Below are 25,000 nucleotides of genomic sequence, written 5' to 3' on the forward strand. Positions count from 1 at the left end.
CTCTCTTTCACCCCAGACAGACACCGTCTGGAGGGAGATGTGGAGGCGTGCATAATCGCATCACTCTCTTCTCTCTCCCCCCTTTTCCCCCTGTTTTAGCCCAGCCCCATTTAAATAAATGATATGTGCAAAGCCAGGTCCAAAGGAAGTGTCTGTTTTGATTGTGGGCTTGATTGTGTCAACAGCGTAATCCACACTCAAACGGGTGGCTGGGTTAATTACAAACCAGAGCGTTTGAAGGGAGGTACACTAAAAGGTTCCTCCAATCTGTCTCTACTTGGATACTACGTTATCTTTAACAGACCATAGACTGCATACACACAAAAAGCCTGTTTGCTCTACAATGATGTCCTCATACATTTTGTATGTGTATTGTACAGTACGGTGCTGTGATTAGACCATAGCTTTGTTTTATTATGATGCTTCAACACATCCCATCTGAAATACAGCCAGGAGAGAGAGAGAGAGAGAGAGAGAGAGAGAGAGAGAGAGAGGAAGAGGAGAGATAGAGAGAGAGAGAGAGAGAGAGAGAGAGAGAGAGAGAGAGAGAGAGAGAGAGAGAGAGAGAGAGAGAGAGAGAGGGGGGGGGGGGTGAGAGAGAGAAAGAGAAAGGCAGGCTGGCTGGCTGTGTGGGCATGTGTGTGTGTGCGTGTGTGTCTGCTGTTGCTGATGTGAAATACCTTGGCTTGTGAAGACACGGTAGAGACCGGTCTGTCTGTCTGTCTGTCTGTCTATGAGCTGCAGTCATGCACACAGTAAGATAACAATGGGGAAAGACAGATATGGAACTGGAGCTGGTTAGCTCTGCTGGGTACATGGCAGGTTTGGACTGTAATAGTACTGCTGCTGTGGAAAGATGCTTCACTGGCCTGACAGCTTAAATAGGGCATTTTGATTGGTCTGTGTCATTCAGGGTCACTGGGGTCACTGGGGTGTGATATGATGACCCAGTCAGGGTCAATCTACTTGGGCCATATCTTGGTGGTTACACAAATACAAACAAACGCTATGTATACACATGCACACAGACACACACCTACACACACACACACACACACACACACACACACACACACACACACACACACACACACACACACACACACACGCACACACACACACACACACACATTCCCAGGCAGATGGAGGGAGCTGAGATGTGAGATGTGGCCCACTGCGCATGCTAAACAGTCAGGGCCCAAAATGAAAGGAGAAGAAATAAAAAGTGGTACCTGTACCTGACCAGAAAGGAGCGGAGGAGGGAGGAACAAAGCTGTAGCCGGCAGGAGTTACATAAGTCAGCCCACAGAGCAATGGGGCTATGGCAGGGGAGGGGAGGGGAGGGGAGGGGAGGGGAGGGGAGGGGAGGGGAGGGGAGGGGAGGGGAGGGGAGGGGAGGGGAGAAAGCAGGGTAGAGGAGTGGAGGGGAAGAGGGGAGGAAAGGGGAGAAAGCAGGGTAGAGGAGTGGAGGGGAATAGGGGAGGAAAGGGGAGAAAGCAGGATAGAGGAGTGGAGGGGAAGAGGGGAGGGTAGAATAAAGGAGAGAGAAGCGAAGGGAAAGCATGTTTAATCCCAACTCAAAGTTTACAGGCAAAAGAAGTAGCTGGCAGCAGAACAATGCAGTTTAATAGGACATGAAAATATCCTCTGACCAGAAACCCAAACAACCACAGCATCTTCACTGAGCTAAATGATGGTCCCCTTGTAGAATGCTGTGCTGGACTACTTTCCATTTCTATTCAAAAACCCATCCAGGGACAGAACTGAAGTTCAAATCAGATATTCGAAAATGTCCATTCCTTTTAAGAATGTGTTGATTTCCGATAAATGGACACGTTGATTTATTTAACATACAGTACATTTTTCAAACGCTGCCCATTCATATTTTATGAGATATTGAATTGACATTAATAGCATTTCAATTAAATTTACCCAACTGTGTTTCTTTGTGTCCAGACTGTGTGTGTGTGCGTGTTTACCCCTCTCAAGCACCCTTCCACCCCATGCACCTGCTATCCGCTCTGGCAGTTCTGGCCCTCATCCTGCTACCATATGAATCCCCGTCTGACCAGCAGGTCCAGAGGAATGCAACAGAGCTGATATCAACCATGCAATATGTTTACCCTGCTCACAGTCACAGGCCTAACGACTGCTGCTATGCAGCCTCACACAGAGACCTTTTATTCATGAGCCACCGCTGCCTATCCATACTAACAACCCACTGTCTGCTGTGTTGGGTCATAATCATATGAATACGAACTTCACACACACACACACACACACACACACACACACACACACACACACACACACACACACACACACACACACACACACACACACACACACACACACACACACACACACACACACACACACAAGTGTGCGGGCACGCAAGCAACATACCCACCACCAACCAGACTCCCTGGTCAACTCTCGCAAGCATATCCTCTAAAATGGATATTAGAAAGAAGCTCATTGAAAGCCAAGCCTGGTTTCTATCACAGCGAGGGAGATCAGAGGAGGAATCTGATGAGCATTTTAATATCTGTAGGTTATATCTCTCTCTCCTCTGCAGGAAATATGTTTCCTTACGACCGCATACTGTGTCCTCTGAGGAGCCAGCTTCCTCTAGACACATACTGTATCATGCAGGTAATAACCTACATATTACCCATGTGTGATGGACCACCAGCGATGCTAAGGTCCCCAAGAGAGTTGATTAAGGTTGTCACCCAGTAACTTTCCATCCTGCTCATGTAATCCCGCTTATTTCCATCCTGCTTATTCCATCCTGCTTATCCCATCCTGCTCATTCCATCCTGCTTATTCCATCCTGCCTATTCCATCCTGCTTATTCCATCCTGCTTATTCCATCCTGCTTATTCCATCCTGCTCATTTAATCCTGCTTATTCCATCCTGCTTATTCCATCCTGCTCATTCCATCCTGCTTATTCCATCCTGCCTATTCCATCCTGCTTATTCCATCCTGGTTATTCCATCCTGCTTATTCCATCCTGCTCATGTAATCCCGCTTATTTCTATCCTGCTTATTCCATCCTGCTTATCCCATCCTGCTCATTCCATCCTGCTTATTCCATCCTGCTTATTCCATCCTGCTTATTCCATCCTGCTCATTTAATCCTAATTATTCCATCCTGCTTATTCCATCCTGCTCATTCCATCCTGCTTATTCCATCCTGCCTATTCCATCCTGCTTATTCCATCCTGGTTATTCCATCCTGCTTATTCCATCCTGCTTATTCCATCCTGCCTATTCTATCCTGCTTATTCCATCCTGCTCGCTTATTTCATCCTGCTTATTCCATCCTGCTTATTCCATCCTACTCATTCCATCCTGCTCATTCCATTTTCCAACTGGGAAGTCTGATGCTGCTAGGGTTGATGATGGTATAAATCGACAGGGACCAGGAGGGTTTTGAGATATGTAGACATACACAGCAGAGTCATGTCCAAAACAGAACATAAACTGCATTGGCATTTCAGTCATCCTGGTAGAAATGAACAACTGAACAAAAGAGTGATTTACAAGTAAAGAATGGAGCTGAATTCTATGAGTCGGGGCCTTAGAGAGGATGAGAGAGAAGGAGAGAGAAGGATAGAGGAGGAGAGAGGAGGAGAGAGAAGGAGAGAGGATGAGAGAGAAGGAGAGCGAAGGAGAGATAACAATAAGAGAGAGAGAAAACAAACAGGTTGGAATTCAATTCTCTCAGTGAGGGACGAGTTCTCTCCATCCTTCCTCTCTGTATGTGTGTTTGTTTTTAGGCCGAGAGACATTCAAGAGCCATTTGAGTGACAAGCAAAATGAAAAGTGAGACATGCAGCATCCAGCTTCCGACTCACTATGATCCTCTGCCTTTCTGTTCTGTCATGTTTCCCCAGCACTTGCATCACGACCTTCAGCGAATCCTGGGAGTTTTTCTTGCGCTTTTCACACGGTGACATATGGTGCTACAATGAAATCTAATCTCAGCACTGATTGCGATGCGTCATAAACTCTCCATCAACCCCAGAGAGAGGCTCCAGTGCTGCGGGTGTGCTGCCGGCATCGGGTACTGCATTTAACCCCTTCCTCACCAATGGGGTCCAACATGCCACTTCTCTGTCTCTGCTGTCTTCTTATCCACGCTGTAACAGCAGTACGGGACTATCCAGTATTCATGATATACAGTAACACAGTGCTACTAACACCGTTTTAACTGACAGGGACCACCACTATATTCTGACTCTGATTGAGAATCACTTCTATTAAAACTAGAACTAGAAACAGATTCAGAACCATCCAGTCCACAAACCAGTCCACAAAATCAGTCCACAAACCAGTTCACACACCAGCCCACAAAATCGATCCACAAACCAGTCCACAAACCAGTTCCCAAACCAGACTACACACCAGTCCACAAATCAGTTCACAAACCAGTCCACAAACCAGTTCACAAATCAGTCCACAAACCAGTCCACACATCAGTTCACAAACCAGTCCACACACCAGTCCACAAACCAGTTCACAAACCAGTCCACAAACCAGTTCACAAACCAGTTCACACATGAGTTCACACACCAGTCCACAAATCAGTTCACACACCAGTCCACAAACCAGTTCACAAACCAGTCCACAAAATCAGTCCACAAACCAGTTCACACACCAGTCCACAAAATCGATCCACAAACCAGTCCACAAACCAGTTCCCAAACCAGACCACGCACCAGTCCACAAACCAGTCCACAAACCAGTTCACAAATCAGTCCACAAACCAGTCCACACATCAGTTCATAAACCAGTCCACACACCAGTCCACAAACCAGTTCACAAACCAGTCCACAAACCAGTTCACAAACCAGTTCACACATGAGTTCACACACCAGTCCACAAATCAGTTCACACACCAGTCCACAAACCAGTCCACAAATCAGTCCACAAACCAGTCCACAAACCAGTCCACACACTAGTCCACAAATCAGTCCAAAAACCAGTCCACAGACCAGTCCACAAACCACAGAAATTGTCAGATACTATACACTATTTGATTATAGTACACATATTCCATGATGACTCCTTGCTGTCCCCAGTCCACCTGGCCATGCTGCTGCTCCAGTTTCAACTTCCACCTGACTGTGCTGCTGCTCCAGTTTCAACTGTTCTGCCTTATTATTATTCGACCATGCTGGTCATTTATGAACATTTGAACATCTTGGCCATGTTCTGTTATAATCTCCACCCGGCACAGCCAAAAGAGGACTGGCCACCCCACATAGCCTGGTTCCTCTCTAGGTTTCTTCCTAGGTATTGGCCTTTCTAGGGAGTTTTTCCTAGCCACCGTGCTTCTACACCTGCATTGCTTGCTGTTTGGGGTTTTAGGCTGGGTTTCTGTACAGCACTTTGAGATATCAGCTGATGTACGAAGGGCTATATAAATAAATGTGATTTGATTTGATTTGATTTGATATTTGAGCCAATGTCTTGCTAATTTCACTATACAACTATTCCAAAACAAACTGTTCAAAATGTCATTTGTTTCGTCATACAACATATTCTAAGCAACAAAAACGACCAGCTAATGACTCATTAAATCTGCCAATGAGAGATTGAATGAGAGATTGAAATTGGAGCAATCATAATCATCCTGTGAACCACCTGTCCTCTCTCCAGGTGTGTTGCTGTGCTCACAGTGAAATGTCACCCAGCACACACTCTTTACCCAAGACTTATCAGCCAGCTATCGCAGCCATAGCAACACCATTCTAAGCCAGGTTTCTGTGGTACTGTTCATAACAAACTCTCCTGTTTTTTCTACTGAACCTGCTTCTACTGAAGCCTGTTTCTAGAACTGCCACTAGACCTCCATCCCTTCTCTAGACAGTAAAAAGCCTGTTTCTAGAACTGCCACTAGACCTCCATCCCTTCTCTAGACAGTAAAAAGCCTGTTTATAGAACTGCCACTAGACCTCCATCCCTTCTCTAGACAGTAAAAAGCCTGCTTCTAGAACTGCCACTAGACTTCCATCCCTTCGATAGACAGTAAAAAGCCTGTTTCTAGAACTGCCACTAGACCTGCATCCCTTCTCTAGACAGTAAAAAGCCTGTTTCTAGAACTGCCACTAGACCTCCATCCCTTCTCTAGACAGTAAAAAGCCTGCTTCTAGAACTGCCACTAGACCTGCATCCCTTCTCTAGACAGTAAAAAGCCTGTTTCTAGAACTGCCACTAGACCTCCATCCCTTCTCTAGACAGTAAAAAGCCTGTTTCTAGAACTGCCACTAGACCTCCATCCCTTCACTAGACAGTAAAAAGCCTGTTTCTAGAACTGCCACTAGACCTCCATCCCTTCACTAGACAGTAAAAAGCCTGTTTCTAGAACTGCCACTAGACCTCCATCCCTTCTCTAGACAGTAAAAAGAAAGAGCAGTATACAGTATAATTTGTATTTTCACTGTCTCAGCAAAGAGCTTATCCAAAACAAAACCATGCATGAATGTACCTAGCCAACTATCTCTCCTGGGAGGTTAGTATTCAGCGTCATGGTAGGCAGTCATCACATGATAGGAACCGAAATTCAATGATGAAGTGTTTGATTGTTATTTGTAGGTCCTGACTACAGACCTAATGGAGGCAGTGCCTTTATGTGTACACTGAAAAAAGGGTTCCAAAAGGGTTCTGCGGCTGTCCCCATAGGAGAACCATTTTAGGTTCCAGATAGAATCCTTTTTTAGGTCTTTTGGGAACCCAAAATTGTTCTACTTGGAACCAAAAGGGGCTCTTCAAAGGTTTATCCTATAGGGAGAGCCAAATAACCCTTTTTGGTTCTAGAGAGCACCTTTTTTTCTAAGAGTGTGGTGTTCATACTGTGTTCGTGTTGTGTTGTTTTTATACTCACTGTTTCCTCCGGGTCTGTTGGTGTGGAGCATAGCAGCATTCTCCTGCTCTCTGTAGGGGAACTGCAGTGTGGTGTCCAGGCTTCTGAAGCCTTCCCTCAATGAATGGTGTTTGTAGTACTCAATTAGTTCCTGTAACACACACACACACGCACACACACACGCACGCGCACACACGTGCACACACACACACGCACACACACACACACATGCGCACACACACACACGCACACGTGCACACACACGTACATGCACACGCGCACACACACGCACACGCGCACACACAGGCACACATGCAGGCGCACATTCACAGACAGGCACACACACACACATTCTCACAGTTAGCCAAATAGCCTCACACAACAATACCATTCGCATGAAAATTATTTATGAAAAAATAGTAGTGTTTTCTATATAATTCTAAATCTGTTTTAAAATGTCCTCTGTCCAATACCAATTAAATTAAATCAACAAAATAATTAACTTAATATGAAGATTAAAAGTTTGGGTGAAATAAAACTAGCATACACGTACAGAGTAGGACTAACAGTAAAATCTCATTTCTAACCGCAGCTGAAGGAAACACAATCCTGGGTGAATAGAAGGGAGAGAACACATGCAATCCACCCTGGACCGATCCCTGTCTATAACTCTCTACAAGGCCTACGGGCAGTAAAGTAAACCACACCAGTAATCCACCTCTAATCAGAGCTATTTTCACACAGCAAGGGGCTAAAAATAAATTCATGTTTTGACATTTAATTAAAGAAACGCTGAGTGATTTATTTATGTGTGAAATGCAGAGGTGGTGCTGTGAAAGGGAAACAGACTCACTAATATACTCCTGAACTTCTTGTTCTCTGCGATGTGGAAGCAGGCATCTCTGGTCAGGATCTTGATGTGCTTCACGTCATTGCTGTACCTGTGGGCCATGAATAAGGGATGAGTGTAATGTTCTGGTGATCATTGAGATCGATCCCCCAGTAGACCCATGCGGAGCGACCGCTGCCATGGTAATGCATGGGCCCAAAGGTTTCTGCAGCCTGGTCTCATAGACTACACGTTACATAGTAACTGTAAACCAGGGACTCGCAAATTAGTATGAAATGTTACGAATGGTATGTTAACATAAAACAGAAGATTAATTAAGGCAAAAACAAAAGGAGGGTGAATGGTAGGGTTGGATGGGTGTGCATATAACGCAAACGTCTAGCAACCCAAAAGTTGCGTGTTTGAATCGCTGCATGGACAACTTTAGCATTTCAGCTAATTAGCAACTTTTCAACTACTTGCTACTTTTTCAATTACTTTGCTACTATTTAGCATGTTAGCTAACCTTTCCCCTAATCCTAATCCTAATCCTAACCTTAACCTTTTCAGCTGACCCTTCCCCTAAACCTAATCTTAACCCTTTAACCTAATTCCTAACCTTAACCCTAACCTTTGGGTTCGGCTTTCTAAACTTTGAAAATGGTTAATCATCAGTTATACTGGAGACATGAGGGGTGCCAAAGTCTGGGTCTACACCAGAAGTGAATGGTTATCTGTAGGAGGAAGGTATATGGTGGATGTAATTAAGCTCGGAATGTATTGAGTAAAGGAAGTATAATCACATGTTGGCAGGCACTGATAAGGATGGAGAGCTGTGGATTAGTGAGAAAAAGGGGGTCGAGGTCAGGTCAGGTCAGGTCACCTTAAGGGAGAAGGAACAGTTTGTGTCCCGTATCACTTACAGTTGAAGTCGGAAGTTTACATACACCTTAGCCAAATACATTGAAACTAAGTTTTTCACAGTTCCTGACACGTAATCCTAGTAAAAAGTCCCTGTCTTAGGTCAGTTAGGATCACCACTTTATTTTAAGAGTGTGAAATGTCAGAATAATAGTAGAAAGAATGATGTAGTTCAGCTTTTATTTCTTTCATCACATTCCCAGTGGGTCAGAAGTTTACATACACTCAATTCGTATTTGGTAGCATTGCCTTTAAATTGTTTAACTTGGGTCAAACGTTTTGGGTAGCCTTCCACAAGCTTCCCACAATTAGTTGGGGGAATTTTGGCCCATTCCTCTTGACAGAGCTGGTGTAACTGAGTCAGGTTTGTAAGGCCTACTTGCTCGCACACACTGTTTCAGTTCTGCCCGCAAATCCTCTATAGGATTGAGGTCAGGGCTTTGTGATGGCCACTCCAATACCTTGACTTTGTTGTCCTTAAGCCATTTTGCCACAACTTTTGAAGTATGCTTGGGGTCATTGTCCATTTGGAAGACCCATTTGCCCACTTCCTGACTGATGTCTTGAGATGTTGCTTCAATATATCCACAGAATTTTCCTCCCTCATGAAGCCATCTATTATGGGACGTGCACCAGTCCCTCCTGCAGGAAAGCACACCCACAAACATAATGCTGCCACCCCCATGCTTCACGGTTGGGATAGTGTTCTTCAGCTTGCAATCCTCCCCCTTTATCCTCCAAGCATAACGATGGTCATTATGGCCAAACAGTTCTATTTTTGTTTCATCAGACCAGAAGACATTTCGCCAAAAAGTACGATCTTTTTATCCCCATGTGCAGTTGCAAAACGTAGTCTGGCATTTTTTATGGCGGTTTTGGAGCAGTGGCTTCTTCCTTGCTGAGCGGCCTTTAAGGTTATGTCGATATAGGACTAATTTTACTGTGGATATAGATTTTGTACCTGTTTCCTCCAACATCTTCACAAGGTCCTTTGCTGTTGTTCTGGGATTGATTTGCACTTTTCGCACCAAAGTACGTTAATCTCTAGGAGACAGAACGTGTCTCCTTCCTGAGCGGTATGATGACTGCGAGGTCCCATGGTGTTTATACTTGCGTACTATTGTTTGTACAGATGAACGCGGTACCTTCAGGTGTTTGGAAATTGCTCCCAAGGATGAACTAGACTTGTGGAGGTCTACAATATTTATTCTGAGGTCTTGGCTGATTGCTTTTGATTTTCCCATGATGTCAAGCAAAGAGGCACTGAGTTTGAAGGTAGGCCTTGAAATACATCCACAGGTACACCTCCAATTGACTGAAATTATGTCAATTAGCTTATCAGAAGCTTCTAAAGCCATGACATACATTTCTGGAATTTTCCAAGCTGTTTAAAGGCACGGTCAACTTAGTGTATGTAAACTTCTGACCCACTGGAATTGTGATACAGTGAATTATAAGTGAAATAATCTGTCTGTAAACAATTGTTGGAAAAAGTACTTTTTTTTGTCATGCACAAAGTAGATGTCCTAACCGACTTGACAAAACTATAGTTTGTTATTAACAAGAAATTTGTGGAGTGGTTGAAAAACAAGTTTTAATGACTCCAACCTAGTGTATGTAAACTTCCGACTTCCTGCCTAGTATTAAATATGTAATGTTTAGAGAGAAGGAGGAGACTCCACCAAAATTGGGGTATATATTACCACTGGTGGAAATTTTTATATGTCTTATGCAGCTGTATGACCCAATGGGAGAACAAACTTGGTTTAAGCTTTACTAATCGTCCGTGAGTTTTAATAGGTTCATTAAGGAACCTGAAACCATAACCCCATAACCTAGCTAACGTTAGCCAGATAGCTAAAGCTAGCGTTAGCCCCCTACCTAATGTTAGCCACAACAAATTTGAATTTGTTCGTAACATATCATATGAAATGGATGATGGATACCCACAAATGAATACATACCATACGAAACGTAACTTATCATATGAAATGCCCTGAGACCAGGTTGGGTTTCTGACACATGAGTGATGGAGAGGGGTGTGTGAGTGTGTGTGTGTGTGTGTGTGTGTATGTGTGTAGACGTCGATAGACAGGGGCACCATTCCTCATTACCAGTTGGTATTCACGGGACCAGGGGAGGGGGCTGATGGAAGGGCAGTCGCCCCCATTTAGAGGGTATCAGCAGGGCAGAGTGGGGCAGGGAGGAGGGGAGGGTATGGAGGGTATAGAGACACAGAGCCAATAGAGTCAGCCCCCTTTGTCTGTCTCTCTCAAAGAAAGCCCTGTCCTCTCTTGATCTCTATTAGTCTCCATTATTATCCTCTTATCTCCCTCTTAGAGCCGTAATCCCCCAATAATATGGCCTAATCCATATTCTACGCACCAAAACAAACCCCAGTGACGGGCCTATTGTACACTGAAATGCCAGAGCTTAATTTAGACTGACTGGACCCTCTTGGCTGGAGTCGCTGTAGCTTGTGGAAAGAAGGCGGCAGGGCCTCAATACCACAGCAGTGTGATGCAGAGCCAAGGATAGGGCATTGTCTGTTTCAAACACTTTCTTAATGTAGTTTCCACGCAGATGCAGAGTTTCTTTTTTCTCTTTTCCTCTCGTTTTCTTTGTGATGGTTTAAATAACCTTGAGCAGGCTGTCTAACAGTCTCTCTGGGTTTCTTCACCAGTGCTGCAGCGGCATGCTTCACACGCGAGCAATTAAGACTTCAGCTCTGGTGAAACTGGAAGGCATTGAAAAGCTCTGCCTTCGTAAGAGAGGAAAAAGGAGGAGATGAATTAAGTGGAGTTGAAGGGAACGTTTTGAGCAGCTCTCTCTCTCTCTCTCTCTCTCTCTCTCAGCTCTACCGGCTCCCTTCAGGGAAGAAGTGTCGCAACCCAACTTGGGACAGAAACGGCGGCAGGTAGCCTACGGTGGCAGGTAGCCTAGCGGTTAGAGCGTTGGGCCTGTACCTGAAAGAGCACTAGTTTGAATACCCGAGCTGATAAAAAATCTGCTGATGTGCCCTTGGGCAAGGCACTTAAACCTAGAACTATGTACTAGGTACTATGTATAGTACAAGGTCAGCCATAGTACCTAGTACTATGGCTGACCTTGTAAAACAACACTGCACCTATCCAGAGTACGTGACAATAAAACATCTCGTTTTTTTTTACCCTGCGTATCATTGGCATGTTTCAACCTGTCTGAACATACAGGACCGTAAATCTGTCTATCTACAGCATACAAACAGCCTGGGGGGACTGAAATGATACAGTGATATCATGCAAAAGTGTTATTTTCCCATCTACCTCACATGGGGTTTACATGTGCTTGCAGCAATGCTACACAGCACGTAAAACAAATACCACTCTACTGTAGCACTCACTTATCAGAATCGTAACTCCTGCACGCCTCACATTGTTGTAATTATTTTGTACATTTCTTTTTAATGCACAATACAATGTATGTATTGTCCAATGCCGTCCTTCAGCCCATGCACTTATCCAGAGCAGCGCAACATACAGTACAGTCTGTGCAGAAAGTCAATGGTAGGACTGAACTAGCATCTCACTAGCACTGACAGAACTAATAATTAACGCAAGCTTTAAGAGGACTATTTGCAGGGTGTGACTGTGCTGTACTATACTGTGTGTGCTGTGCTGTGCTGTGTTGTGCTGTGCTGTGCTGTGTTGTGCTGTACTGTGTGTGCTGTGCTGTGCTGTACTATACTGTGTGTGCTGTGCTGTGCTGTACTATACTGTGTGTGCTGTGCTGTGCTGTACTATACTGTGTGTGCTGTGCTGTGTTGTACTATACTGTGTGTGCTGTGCTGTGCTGTACTATACTGTGTGTGCTGTACTGTGCTGTACTATACTGTGTGTGCTGTGCTGTGCTGTACTATACTGTGTGTGCTGTGCTGTGTTGTGCTGTGAATGCTGTACTGTGCTGTACTGTGCTGTGCTGTGCTGTGAATGCTGAACTGTGCTGTACTGTGCTGTACTGTATTGTATTTTGCCGTACAGTGCTGTACTGTGCTGTGCCATGTTGTACTGTGCTGTACCATGCTGTGCTGTGCCATGCTGTATTGTGCTGTATCATGCTATACGGTGCCATGCTGCACTGTGCTGTACCATGCTATACTGTGCCATGCTGTGCTGTGCCATGCTGTACTGTGCTGTGCCATGCTGTACTGTACTGTACTGTGCTGTGCTATACTGTACATTGCTGTACTGTGCTGTGCCATGCTGTACTGTACTGTGCCGTGCTATACTGTACATTGCTGTACTGTGCTGTGCTATACTGTACATTGCTGTACTGTGCTGTGCCATGCTGTACTGTACTGTGCCGTGCTATACTGTACATTGCTGTACTGTGCTGTGCCATGCTGTACTGCGATGTACCATGCTGTACTGTGATGTACCATGCTGTACTGTGCTGTGCCATGCTGTACTGTGATGTACCATGCTGTACTGTGATGTACCATGGTGTACTGTGATGTACCATGCTGTACTGTGATGTGCCATGCTGTACTGTGATGTATCATGCTGTACTGTGATGTACAATGCTGTACTGTGATGTACCATGCTGTAATGTGATGTACCATGCTGCACTGTGATGTACCATGCTGTACTGTGATGTGCCATGCTGTACTGTGATGCACAATGCTGTACTGTGATGTACCATGCTGTACTGTGATGTGCCATGCTGTACTGTGATGTGCCATGCTGTACTGTGATGTACCATGCTGTACTGTGATGTACCATGCTGTACTGTGCTGTACTGTGCTGTACTATGCTGTGTGTGCTGAGCTGTGCTGTGAATGCTGTACTGTGCTGAACTGTGCTGTGCTGTGCTGTACTGTGCTGTATTGTATTTTGCTGTACTGTGCTGTACTGTGCTGTGCTGTACTGTGCTGTGCTGTACTGTGCTGTACTGTGCTGTACTGTATTGTATTTTGCTGTACTGTGCTGTACTGTGCTGTGCTGTACTGTATTGTATTTTTCTGTACTGTGCTGTACTGTGCTGTGCTGTATTGTATTTTGCTGTGCTGTACTGTGCTGTGCTGTACTGTGCTGTACTGTGCTGTACTGTATTGTATTTTGCTGTACTGTGCTGTACTGTGCTGTGCTGTACTGTATTGTATTTTTCTGTACTGTGCTGTACTGTGCTGTGCTGTATTGTATTTTGCTGTGCTGTACTGTGCTGTGCTGTACTGTGCTGTACTGTGCTGTACTGTATTGTATTTTGCTGTACTGTGCTGTACTGTGCTGTGCTGTACTGTATTGTATTTTTCTGTACTGTGCTGTACTGTGCTGTGCTGTATTGTATTTTGCTGTGCTGTACTGTGCTGTGCTGTACTGTGCTGTACTGTGCTGTACTGTATTGTATTTTGATGTACTGTGCTGTACTGTGCTGTGCTGTACTGTGCTGTACTGTATTGTATTTTGCTGTACTGTGCTGTACTGTGCTGTGCTGTACTGTGCTGTACTGTATTGTATTTTGCTGTACTGTGCTGTACTGTGCTGTCCTGTACTGTGCTGCACTGTGCTGTACTGTATTGTATTTTGCTGTACTGTGCTGTACTGTACTGTAATGTGCCATGCTGTACTGTACCATGTTGTACTGTGCTGTACCATGCTGTGCTGTACCATGCTATACTGTGCCATGCTACACTGTGCTGTACCATGCTGTACTGTGCCATGCCGTACTGTGCTGTATCATGCTATACTGTGCCATGCTGCACTGTGCTGTACCATGCTATACTGTGCCATGCTGTACTGTGCTGTGCCATGCTGTGCTGTGCTGTACCATGCTGCACTGTGCTGTACCATGCTGTGCTGGGATGTGTCATGCTGCACTGTGCTGTACCATGCTATACTGTGCCATGCTGTGCTGTGCTGTGCCATGCTGTACTGTGCTGTCCCATGCTGCACTGTGCTGTACCATGCTATACTGTGCCATGCTGTACTGTGCTGTGCCATGCTGTACTGTGCTGTGCTATGCTGTGCTGCACCATGCTATACTGTGCTGTACTGTGCTGTGCCATGCTGTACTGTGCTGTACCATGCTGTGCTGGGATGTGTCATGCTGCACTGTGCTGTACCATGCTATACTGTGCCATGCTGTGCTGTGCTGTGCCATGCTGTATTGTGCTGTATCATGCTATACGGTGCCATGCTGCACTGTGCTGTACCATGCTATACTGTGCCATGCTGTGCTGTGCCATGCTGTACTGTGCTGTGCCATGCTGTACTGTACTGTACTGTGCTGTGCTATACTGTACATTGCTGTACTGTGCTGTGCCATGCTGTACTGTACTGTGCCGTGCTATACTGTACATTGCTGTACTGTGCTGTGCTATACTGTACATTGCTGTACTGTGCTGTGCCATGCTGTACTGTACTGTGCCGTGCTATACTGTACATTGCTGTACTGTGCTGTGCCATGCTGTACTGCGATGTACCATGCTGTACTGTGATGTACCATGCTGTACTGTGCTGTGCCATGCTGTACTGTGATGTACCATGCTGTACTGTGATGTACCATGGTGTACTGTGATGTACCATGCTGTACTGTGATGTGCCATGCTGTACTGTGATGTATCATGCTGTACTGTGATGTACAATGCTGTACTGTGATGTACCATGCTGTAATGTGATGTACCATGCTGCACTGTGATGTACCATGCTGTACTGTGATGTGCCATGCTGTACTGTGATGCACAATGCTGTACTGTGATGTACCATGCTGTACTGTGATGTGCCATGCTGTACTGTGATGTGCCATGCTGTACTGTGATGTACCATGCTGTACTGTGATGTACCATGCTGTACTGTGCTGTACTGTGCTGTACTATGCTGTGTGTGCTGAGCTGTGCTGTGAATGCTGTACTGTGCTGAACTGTGCTGTGCTGTGCTGTACTGTGCTGTATTGTATTTTGCTGTACTGTGCTGTACTGTGCTGTGCTGTACTGTGCTGTACTGTGCTGTACTGTATTGTATTTTGCTGTACTGTGCTGTACTGTGCTGTGCTGTACTGTATTGTATTTTTCTGTACTGTGCTGTACTGTGCTGTGCTGTGCTGTATTGTATTTTGCTGTGCTGTACTGTGCTGTGCTGTACTGTGCTGTACTGTGCTGTACTGTATTGTATTTTGCTGTACTGTGCTGTACTGTGCTGTGCTGTACTGTATTGTATTTTTCTGTACTGTGCTGTACTGTGCTGTGCTGTATTGTATTTTGCTGTGCTGTACTGTGCTGTGCTGTACTGTGCTGTACTGTGCTGTACTGTATTGTATTTTGATGTACTGTGCTGTACTGTGCTGTGCTGTACTGTGCTGTACTGTATTGTATTTTGCTGTACTGTGCTGTACTGTGCTGTGCTGTACTGTGCTGCACTGTGCTGTACTGTATTGTATTTTGCTGTACTGTGCTGTACTGTACTGTAATGTGCCATGCTGTACTGTACCATGTTGTACTGTGCTGTACCATGCTGTGCTGTACCATGCTATACTGTGCCATGCTACACTGTGCTGTACCATGCTGTACTGTGCCATGCCGTACTGTGCTGTATCATGCTATACTGTGCCATGCTGCACTGTGCTGTACCATGCTATACTGTGCCATGCTGTACTGTGCTGTGCTGTGCCATGCTGTGCTGTGCTGTACCATGCTGCACTGTGCTGTACCATGCTGTGCTGGGATGTGTCATGCTGTGCTATACTGTGCCATGCTGTACTGTGCTGTGCCATGCTGTACTGTGCTGTGCTATGCTGTGCTGCACCATGCTATACTGTGCTGTACTGTGCTGTGCCATGCTGTACTGTGCTGTACCATGCTGTGCTGGGATGTGTCATGCTGCACTGTGCTGTACCATGCTATACTGTGCCATGCTGTGCTGTGCTGTGCCATGCTGTACTGTGCTGTCCCATGCTGCACTGTGCTGTACCATGCTATACTGTGCCATGCTGTACTGTGCTGTGCCATGCTGTACTGTGCTGTGCTATGCTGTGCTGCACCATGCTATACTGTGCTGTACTGTGCTGTGCCATGCTGTACTGTGCTGTGCCATGCTGTACTGTGCTGTGCTATGCTGTGCTGCACCATGCTATACTGTGCTGTACTGTGCTGTGCCATACTGTACTGTGCTGTGCCATGCTGTTGTGTGATGTGCCATGCTGTACTGTGATGTACCATGCTGTACTGTGATGTACCATGCTGTACTGTGATGTGCCATGCTGTACTGTGATGTACCATGCTGTACTGTGCTGTACCATGCTGTACTGTGATGAACCATGCTGTACTGTGATGTACCATGCTGTACTGTGATGTACCATGCTGTACTGTGCTGTACCATGCTGTACTGTGATGTACCATGCTGTACTGTGCTGTACCATGCTGTACTGTGCTGTACCATGTTGCTCACTTACTTGATGCTGATGGCATACTCTGTGAACTCGCGGCTCCGGTGGCGGACCAGGTAGGTGCTGTTCCCTCTGTTGATCAGCTCTGCCTCAGCCTGAAGTCTCTCCATGGGCCCAGCAAACCTACAGTCCAGGAGGCACTGACAGTTACAGAACTATATATACATACACAGGTAGCACGTACAGTATGATACCTGTAAGTGCCTCTGATGAGATGAATAAAGCAGCATTGAATTGAATAGGGGGGTTAGATATACTGAGAAACACAGAGGACACATCTAGTGACAGAACAACTACCACACAGTCTAACCTATACTCACAAATAAGGATTTTACTAAACTATAGCCTACAATTAATGGTGTGGTAACTTGATAATTAATGGTGTGGTAACTTGATAATTAATGGTGTGGTAACTTGATAATTAATGGTATGGTAACTTGATAATGGGATGGTAACTTGATAATTAATGGTATGGTACCTTGATAATTAATGGTATGGTAACTTGATAATTAATGGTATGGTAACTTGATAATGGTATGGTAACTTGATAACTAATGGTATGGTAACTTGATAATTAATGGTATGGTAACTTGATAATTAATGGTGTGGTAACTTGATAATTCATGGTATGGTAACTTGATAATTAATGGTATGGTAACTTGATAATTAATGGTGTGGTAACTTGGTAATTAATGGTATGGTAACTTGATAACTAATGGTATGGTAACTTGATAATTAATGGTATGGTAACTTGATAACTAATGGTATGGTAACTTGATAATTAATGGTGTGGTAACTTGATAACTAATGGTATGGTAACTTGATAATTAATGGTATGGTAACTTGATAATTAATGGTGTGGTAACTTGATAATTAATGGTGTGGTAACTTGATAATGGTATGGTAACTTGATAATGGTATGGTAACTTGATAATTAATGGTGTGGTAACTTGATAATTAATGGTATGGTAACTTGATAATGGTATGGTAACTTGATAACTAATGGCATGGTAACTTGATAATTAATGGTTTGGTAACTTGATAATTAATGGTGTGGTAACTTGATAATGGTATGGTAACTTGATAATGGTATGATAACGTGATAATTAATGGTGTGGTAACTTGATAATTATTGGTATGGTAACTTGATAATGGTATGGTAACTTGATAACTAATGGTATGGTAACTTGATAATTAATGGTTTGGTAACTTGATAATTAATGGTATGGTAACTTGATAATTAATGGTATGGTAACTTGATAATTAATGGTATGGTAACTTGATAATTAATGGTATGGTAACTTGATAACTAATGGTATGGTAACTTGATAATTAATGGTATGGTAACTTGATAACTAATGGTATGGTAACTTGATAATTCATGGTTTGGTAACTTGATAACTAATGGTAAGGTAACTTGATAATTCATGGTATGGTAACTTGATAACTAATGGTATGGTAACTTGATAATTAATGGTATGGTAACTTGATAACTAATGGTATGGTAACTTGATAATTAATGGTATGGTAACTTGATAATTAATGGTATGGTAACTTGATAATTAATGGTATGGTAACTTGATAATTAATGGTATGGTAACTTGATAACTAATGGTATGGTAACTTGATAATTAATGGTATGGTAACTTGATAACTAATGGTATGGTAACTTGATAATGGTATGGTAACTTGATAATTAATGGTTTGGTAACTTGATAACTAATGGTAAGGTAACTTGATAATGGTATGGTAACTTGATAATTAATGGTATGGTAACTTGATAATTAATGGTATGGTAACTTGATAATGGTATAGTAACTTGATAACTAATGGTATGGTAACTTGATAACTAATGGTATGGTAACTTGATAATGGTATGGCAACTTGATAATGGTATGGTAACTTGATAATTAATGGTGTGGTAACTTGATAATTAATGGTATGGTACCTTGATAATGGGATGGTAACTTGATAATTAATGGTATGGTACCTTGATAATTAATGGTATGGTAACTTGATAATTAATGGTATGGTGACTTGATAATGGTATGGTAACTTGATAACTAATGGTATGGTAACTTGATAATTAATGGTATGGTAACTTGATAATTAATGGGGTGGTAACTTGATAATTAATGGTATGGTACTTGATAATTAATGGTATGGTAACTTGATAATTAATGGTGTGGTAACTTGATAACTAATGGTATGGTAACTTGATAATTAATGGTATGGTAACTTGATAATTAATGGTGTGGTAACTTGATAATTAATGGTATGGTAACTTGATAATTAATGGTATGGTAACTTGATAATTAATGGTATGGTAACTTGATAATTAATGGTGTGGTAACTTGATAATTAATGGTGTGGTAACTTGATAATGGTATGGTGACTTGATAATTAATGGTATGGTAACTTGATAATTAATGGTGTGGTAACTTGATAATTAATGGTATGGTAACTTGAGAATTAATGGTGTGGTAACTTGATAATTAATGGTGTGGTAACTTGATAATTAATGGTGTGGTAACTTGATAATGGTATGGTAACTTGATAATTAATGGTGTGGTAACTTGATAATTAATGGTATGGTAACTTGAGAATTAATGGTGTGGTAACTTGAGTTCATTATCATGCATTTTTGTATTCAAGTTTGGTGAGGTCCAGGCGAACGTGAACATACCAAGGTTGTGTGGAGTAGTCGACAGGTTTGGGGACCTGGGGGTAAAGACGAGCGACAGAGAGAGAGTGAGAGTGAGAGAGAGAGAGAGAGAGAGAGAGAGAGAGAGAGAGAGCAACATGTGAACCGTTGTTCTTTCATTCCCATGAATCCCACCCAACCTCAAGTTCACTTTTATCCATCTAAATCAGTTAAGCATTTATTTTCCCCTATTGGCAAACTCAGTAAACTGTAGTCTATTTGTTGCCGGTAGTCCGGGCTACCCTAGATACGTTTAAACGTCATGTTTTTATTTTATTTTCGTAAACAGGTGGTTTGGTGGTTCTTATGACCCCAATGAAGTAGGATAATGTACTTGTTATCTTTATGATGGTGTAAGCATGTCGTTGTAAAAGTCCATCGATGTAGCTGCTGAGCATGTGAATGTCATATTGTCAGACTAACAGCAGACACATTACAGCAATGTGGATTCTGAAGGAACATGACGTCCAGTGACACAATCAAGTCATAAAGGTTTCATTCAAAATACACTAAATTTAGTTTTATCAGCAAATGTTTCAAATGCATTTAGTAATAGATAGCCTAGGACAGCATAGATAATAGCCTAGGACAGCATTTCCCAAACTCTGTCCTTTTTGCCTTACAACACAGGTTGTAAGTTCTTTGCACTAGTACTACATAGTCAACTCATCATCAAGGTAAGAAGTGTGAAAATACACAGTGAAGTATCAATCATCTCAGTGTCAGTTTCACCACCTGAAAGAATATGTTCATCTGCCTGCTTGCTCACCCGCGCGTCTACTCTACTGCTACAACAACACTTCTAACATGGGTGCTTAGTGCTTAGCTTACACATGGACACGGCTTCACGGCATCACTTGGAAAGAAGCCGACCTCTCTCGTCGCCAGAATTTTGCCCTGAAACCACAGCAGAGAGAGAGAGAGAGAGGGAGACAGAGGGAGGGAGGGAGGGGGGGAGACAGAGAGAGAGAGAGAGAGAGAGAGAGAGAGAGAGAGAGAGAGAGAGAGAGAGAGAGAGAGAGGGGGATGTTTGTGTTATATTCGGCTGGATGATTTCTTCTCTGTAATTTAGGAACAATTCGGTCAGCAACACAGAGCAGAGCAGATTTACAGGCCAAGTTAATTATTGTTTAAATAATCGCTCACGGAGGGAGTTGAGTTAAGGAACAGCTGAGACTGAGGACTTGTTCTCTCCCAATGGTAATGACTCAAAAGGAGTCTAGTAGCATGTAATACAATGCAGACTCATTGGCTGATTTAACACGTGTGTGTGTGTGTGTGTGTGTGTGTGTGTGTGTGTGTGTGTGTGTGTGTGTGTGTGTGTGTGTGTGTGTGTGTGCGCACACCATGAAAACCCAAGTATGCTGCTCTGCATTAGGACTATGTTTCCTTGCCTAATCTCTGTAAGGCTCTTTCACACACATGGATATACACATCTGAGCCTCTTCCTCCTGCACTTGGGCCCATCTGATTTGGTTAGGCCTGTGCTCCTGAAGCGCCCCTGATACAGTTAGCCTAATCACATTTTATCAGTGCTCTTGGAAAGCTCTGCTATTGGTTATGGGGTTATGGGACTCTGATGAGTTTTGTGATAATCATCAAGCCTTAACCCTGTTAGAGTAAACAGACGCAAGCCAAGGGGGGGAAATGAAATTACAGTGATCGATTATATTAGTCTGGCACCAGCACAGGAATTATGGTCTGCTGGTTACCACGGTGATGAATACTGAGCATTCAATAATTCGGTCCGCTGTCACAGAGATTAAGTAACCTAAAGGTGATGATGTAATGATGTATTATTTTTGCACAATATCAAATTAAATGAAATATATGAAATGATAAATATAAAACTCTCATTCAACAGCTAATGGGTTGGTGATTGTACACTGCTTGGCAGCACACCTCCCCCGAAATACCATGCTAGATATAAATCTGTAGGAATATAAAAAAGGACGCTCACCACACACACAAAAATAAACACATATGAACACACACACACACACGCATGTGCGCACGCACGCACACACACACCTCCCAGCCTATGCCAGCTATAGTGAGGCTGTGCCAGCAAAGTGACAGTGCTGAAAAGCCTGGGCTATCACACCTAGTGTCTCTGACTCCACTGGGTCTGACTGAGCTAGTCCAGTGAGAGAGACAGGAAGGAAATGGGAGAGGTGAAAATGGACAGTGTGAGAAAAGGGGGAGGGCTGGGGAGGGAGAGGGAGAGAGAGAGAGAGGGAGAGAGAGAGAGAGAGAGAGAAAGAGAGAGAGAGAGATAGAGAGAGCGAGAGAGAGAGAGAGAGAGAGAGAGAAGAGAGCTTTTATATCTAGGTCCACATGGATTCAGGCAGAGCCAGAGCAGACAGCAGAAATAGCAAATAGCCTTCCTCCCTGCTGCTGCTGTTGTAACGCCATTCAACCATCCATTCAGCCATCCAGCCAGCCAGCCAGCCAGCCAGCCAGCCAGCCAGCCAGCCAGCCAGCCAGCCAGCCAGCCAGCCAGCCAGCTAGCCCAAAACACACAAACAAAGAGCTGGAAGGTGTCTGAATGGGCGTGTGCCTCTGTGTGGTTTGGAAAGGCACACACACACACATTGGCAGGGTAAGCTGTACACAAAGACGGTGATGCCCACACCCTCATCTGGCGTGCTCCTGAAGGCCTGTTATTGTTCTCCCAGATTAAAGTCACATTATGGAAGAATGTTTGTGTTTGTGGGTGTGTGCATGCATGCGTGTGCGTACGTGTGTTATAAGACTTCCCCCATACGACAACATGGTGAAATGTTCAGTGTTATCTGGGTGTAGTTTCAGTGTGTACCCTCCATGTTTATGACAGCTCTTCAGTGTTGCTGTAAAAATGCCATGCTGAAACCTACAGTTTCAACAATTGACAAAGCAGTGGATTAGCCACCCCCTGTGCAGTTACCCTTAGCAGTGTGTGACAGATAGACAATGTAGCTAGAAATGCACAGGAGTCACACTGGAGTCACACAGGAGTCACACTGGAGTCACACAGGAGTCACACAGCGCAGAGGCACAGTCAGATTAGAATAAACTGCCAAACAAAACAAACCAGTCTAAGAAAATCAATTAGAGCCATGTTGATTACTGAATATTGTGAGAATTAAACAGAAATGTTCAACAGAAAGAAGACTTAGAAAATGACACTTGTTTTCCTTCCACATTGCTCATTTAGTTATTGCCCCAGTCTAATAGGTGTGTCTTTCAATAGGTGTACCTGTACAGTGCTGATACACAACAACGTTATGTCACTGGTCAGGGCAGGGCTTAATGTTTCAGTTTACACAATGGTGCATATGATTCACTGATTGAACAAACCAATGTATTTAGTTTCATCTGAAATAGTTTGTTAAAGCATGGTTTGATCAAGAGGGAGGTAACATGTCATGGTGGAGAGAAGTGACACTTCACCTGCCACACACCGAGACACACACACACCCGCACATTAACACACACACACACACCGATGTCTCTCTCACCTGCCACCAGGAGCTGTGTAGATCGGCACAGACCAGCTCGATGATGTCACCTTGCTGGATGTTGAGGGGCGGGCCACATATGGGACTTGGCACGCCAAAATAGTTCCTGGTCACCAACATCTTAGGTAACCCTGAGAGAGAAAACACAACCACAATATCAGTGTGTTCATATTCATCTATATGGGTGCGTGTGTAGATCTGAAAACAAAACAATGCACCTTTGCCACCCTCCCACTTGTCACCATACCAACCATCCATATACGACCAAGCAATCTAAAGCTATGAAACAATAGCTTTATCCTTGGTCTTGGTAACATCGCATGTGCTATTGTCCAATTTTCCAGTCATCAAACATTTTTGTTATCCAAAGGTAAAACAAAAGCCAGGTAGAATCCAACCGAGTAGACTAGAAGGAATAGAACCATATTCTTGGCCATATCTGTTCAATTGTGTTTGTATCTAAGGAGATTCAGTTCAAACAAGAACAGTGTGGTGATGAAGAAAGCTCAGACTCTTATATAGAGAGTAGAAACAGAAGAGCACAATGGGGGAGAATAGATTAAGGATGGTTGACAAGAGAGGGATGCAGATGTATTTTAAAGTACCTGTGTTCCTAGAGAAAGTCAGGGTTTGGACGGGGGTTTGGACGGGGGTGGGGGGGTCCTGTGAGAGTAACACTTCCTAAACCTCTAATCCTTATGGCCTAAGATGGAGTTGGTCTGGACAGAAGCTCTCCTGTGAGCTGAGAGGGTGATTAAATACTAGAGAAGCTAGCAGGGCTGAAGATGGGGCACACACACACACACACAAAGGCATGCACACACGCACACACAAGACAAAGGATGTCTTCCATTAAGCACGTCAATGCCATTCTCTCCCCACAGCTGCTCATGACAAGAACTGAGGGAATAGTAACCCGTGCAGTAAGTCCACAGACACCAGGGAGAGAGAGAGAGAGAGATAGCAAGAGAGAGAGGGAGAGAGAGAAAGAGAGAGAGAGAGATCAAAAAGAGAGTGAAAGAGATTGAAAGAATCTCTAAAAAGTTTCTAAAGCCAAGCAGTGGGGTTTGAGAACGACAAAAGAGAGAGGTTGATTATCCTTCATCTCATAGGAATTAGTCATTTGGTTGGAGGTGAGCACATTTCTCTGGAAAGATAAAGCATTTTGTGAGAATGAATAGTTGTGAATGGGCTGTGTGAAGGGGCCAAAGGGAGAGTCTGAGGGAGAGACTAAAAGAGAGACAGGGAGTGACTGAGAGAGAGACTGAGGGAGAGACTGACGTAAGACTGAGAGAGAGACTGAGGGAGCGAATGAGATAAAGACTGAGGGAGAGACTGACGTAGAGAATGAGAGAGAGACTGAGAGAGAGACTGAGGGAGAGACTGAGAGAGAGACTGAGGGAGAGACTGAGGGAGAGACTGAGGGAGAGACTGAGAGAGAGACTGAGGGAGAGACTGAGGGAGAGACTGCGAGAGAGACTGAGGGAGAGTGAGAGATTGAGAGAGAGACTGAGGGAGAGACTGAGAGAGAGACTGAGGGAGAGACTGAGAGAGAGGATGAGAGAGAGACTGAGGGAGAGACTGAGAGAGAGACTGAGGCAGACCTGAGGGAGAGACAGGGGGAGAGACTGAGGGAGAGACTGAGGGAGAGACTGAGAGAGACTGAGGGAGAGACTGAGGGAGAGACAGATGGAGAGACAGAGGGAGAGACAGAGGGAGAGACAGAGGGAGAGACTGAGGGAGAGACTGAGG

General features: G+C 44.1%; 1 protein-coding gene across 1 annotated transcript in view; it reads right to left on the minus strand.

Annotated features, from left to right (window-relative positions):
* Positions 1-6,936: 6,936 nt before the first annotated feature.
* Positions 6,937-25,000, minus strand: part of vav3 (vav guanine nucleotide exchange factor 3) — a gene marked incomplete at its 3' end in the record, with an annotated part of 118,697 nt that continues 100,633 nt past the window's right edge. Inside the window, 6 exon segments of the mRNA XM_031796458.1 lie at positions 6,937-7,027; positions 7,730-7,817; positions 17,051-17,167; positions 19,731-19,765; positions 20,580-20,645; positions 23,249-23,379. Of these exon segments, the coding sequence (XP_031652318.1) occupies positions 6,937-7,027; positions 7,730-7,817; positions 17,051-17,167; positions 19,731-19,765; positions 20,580-20,645; positions 23,249-23,379 (528 nt within the window).

Source organism: Oncorhynchus kisutch, linkage group LG18 (genome assembly GCF_002021735.2).
Source record: "Oncorhynchus kisutch isolate 150728-3 linkage group LG18, Okis_V2, whole genome shotgun sequence".
NCBI lineage: Eukaryota > Metazoa > Chordata > Actinopteri > Salmoniformes > Salmonidae > Oncorhynchus > Oncorhynchus kisutch.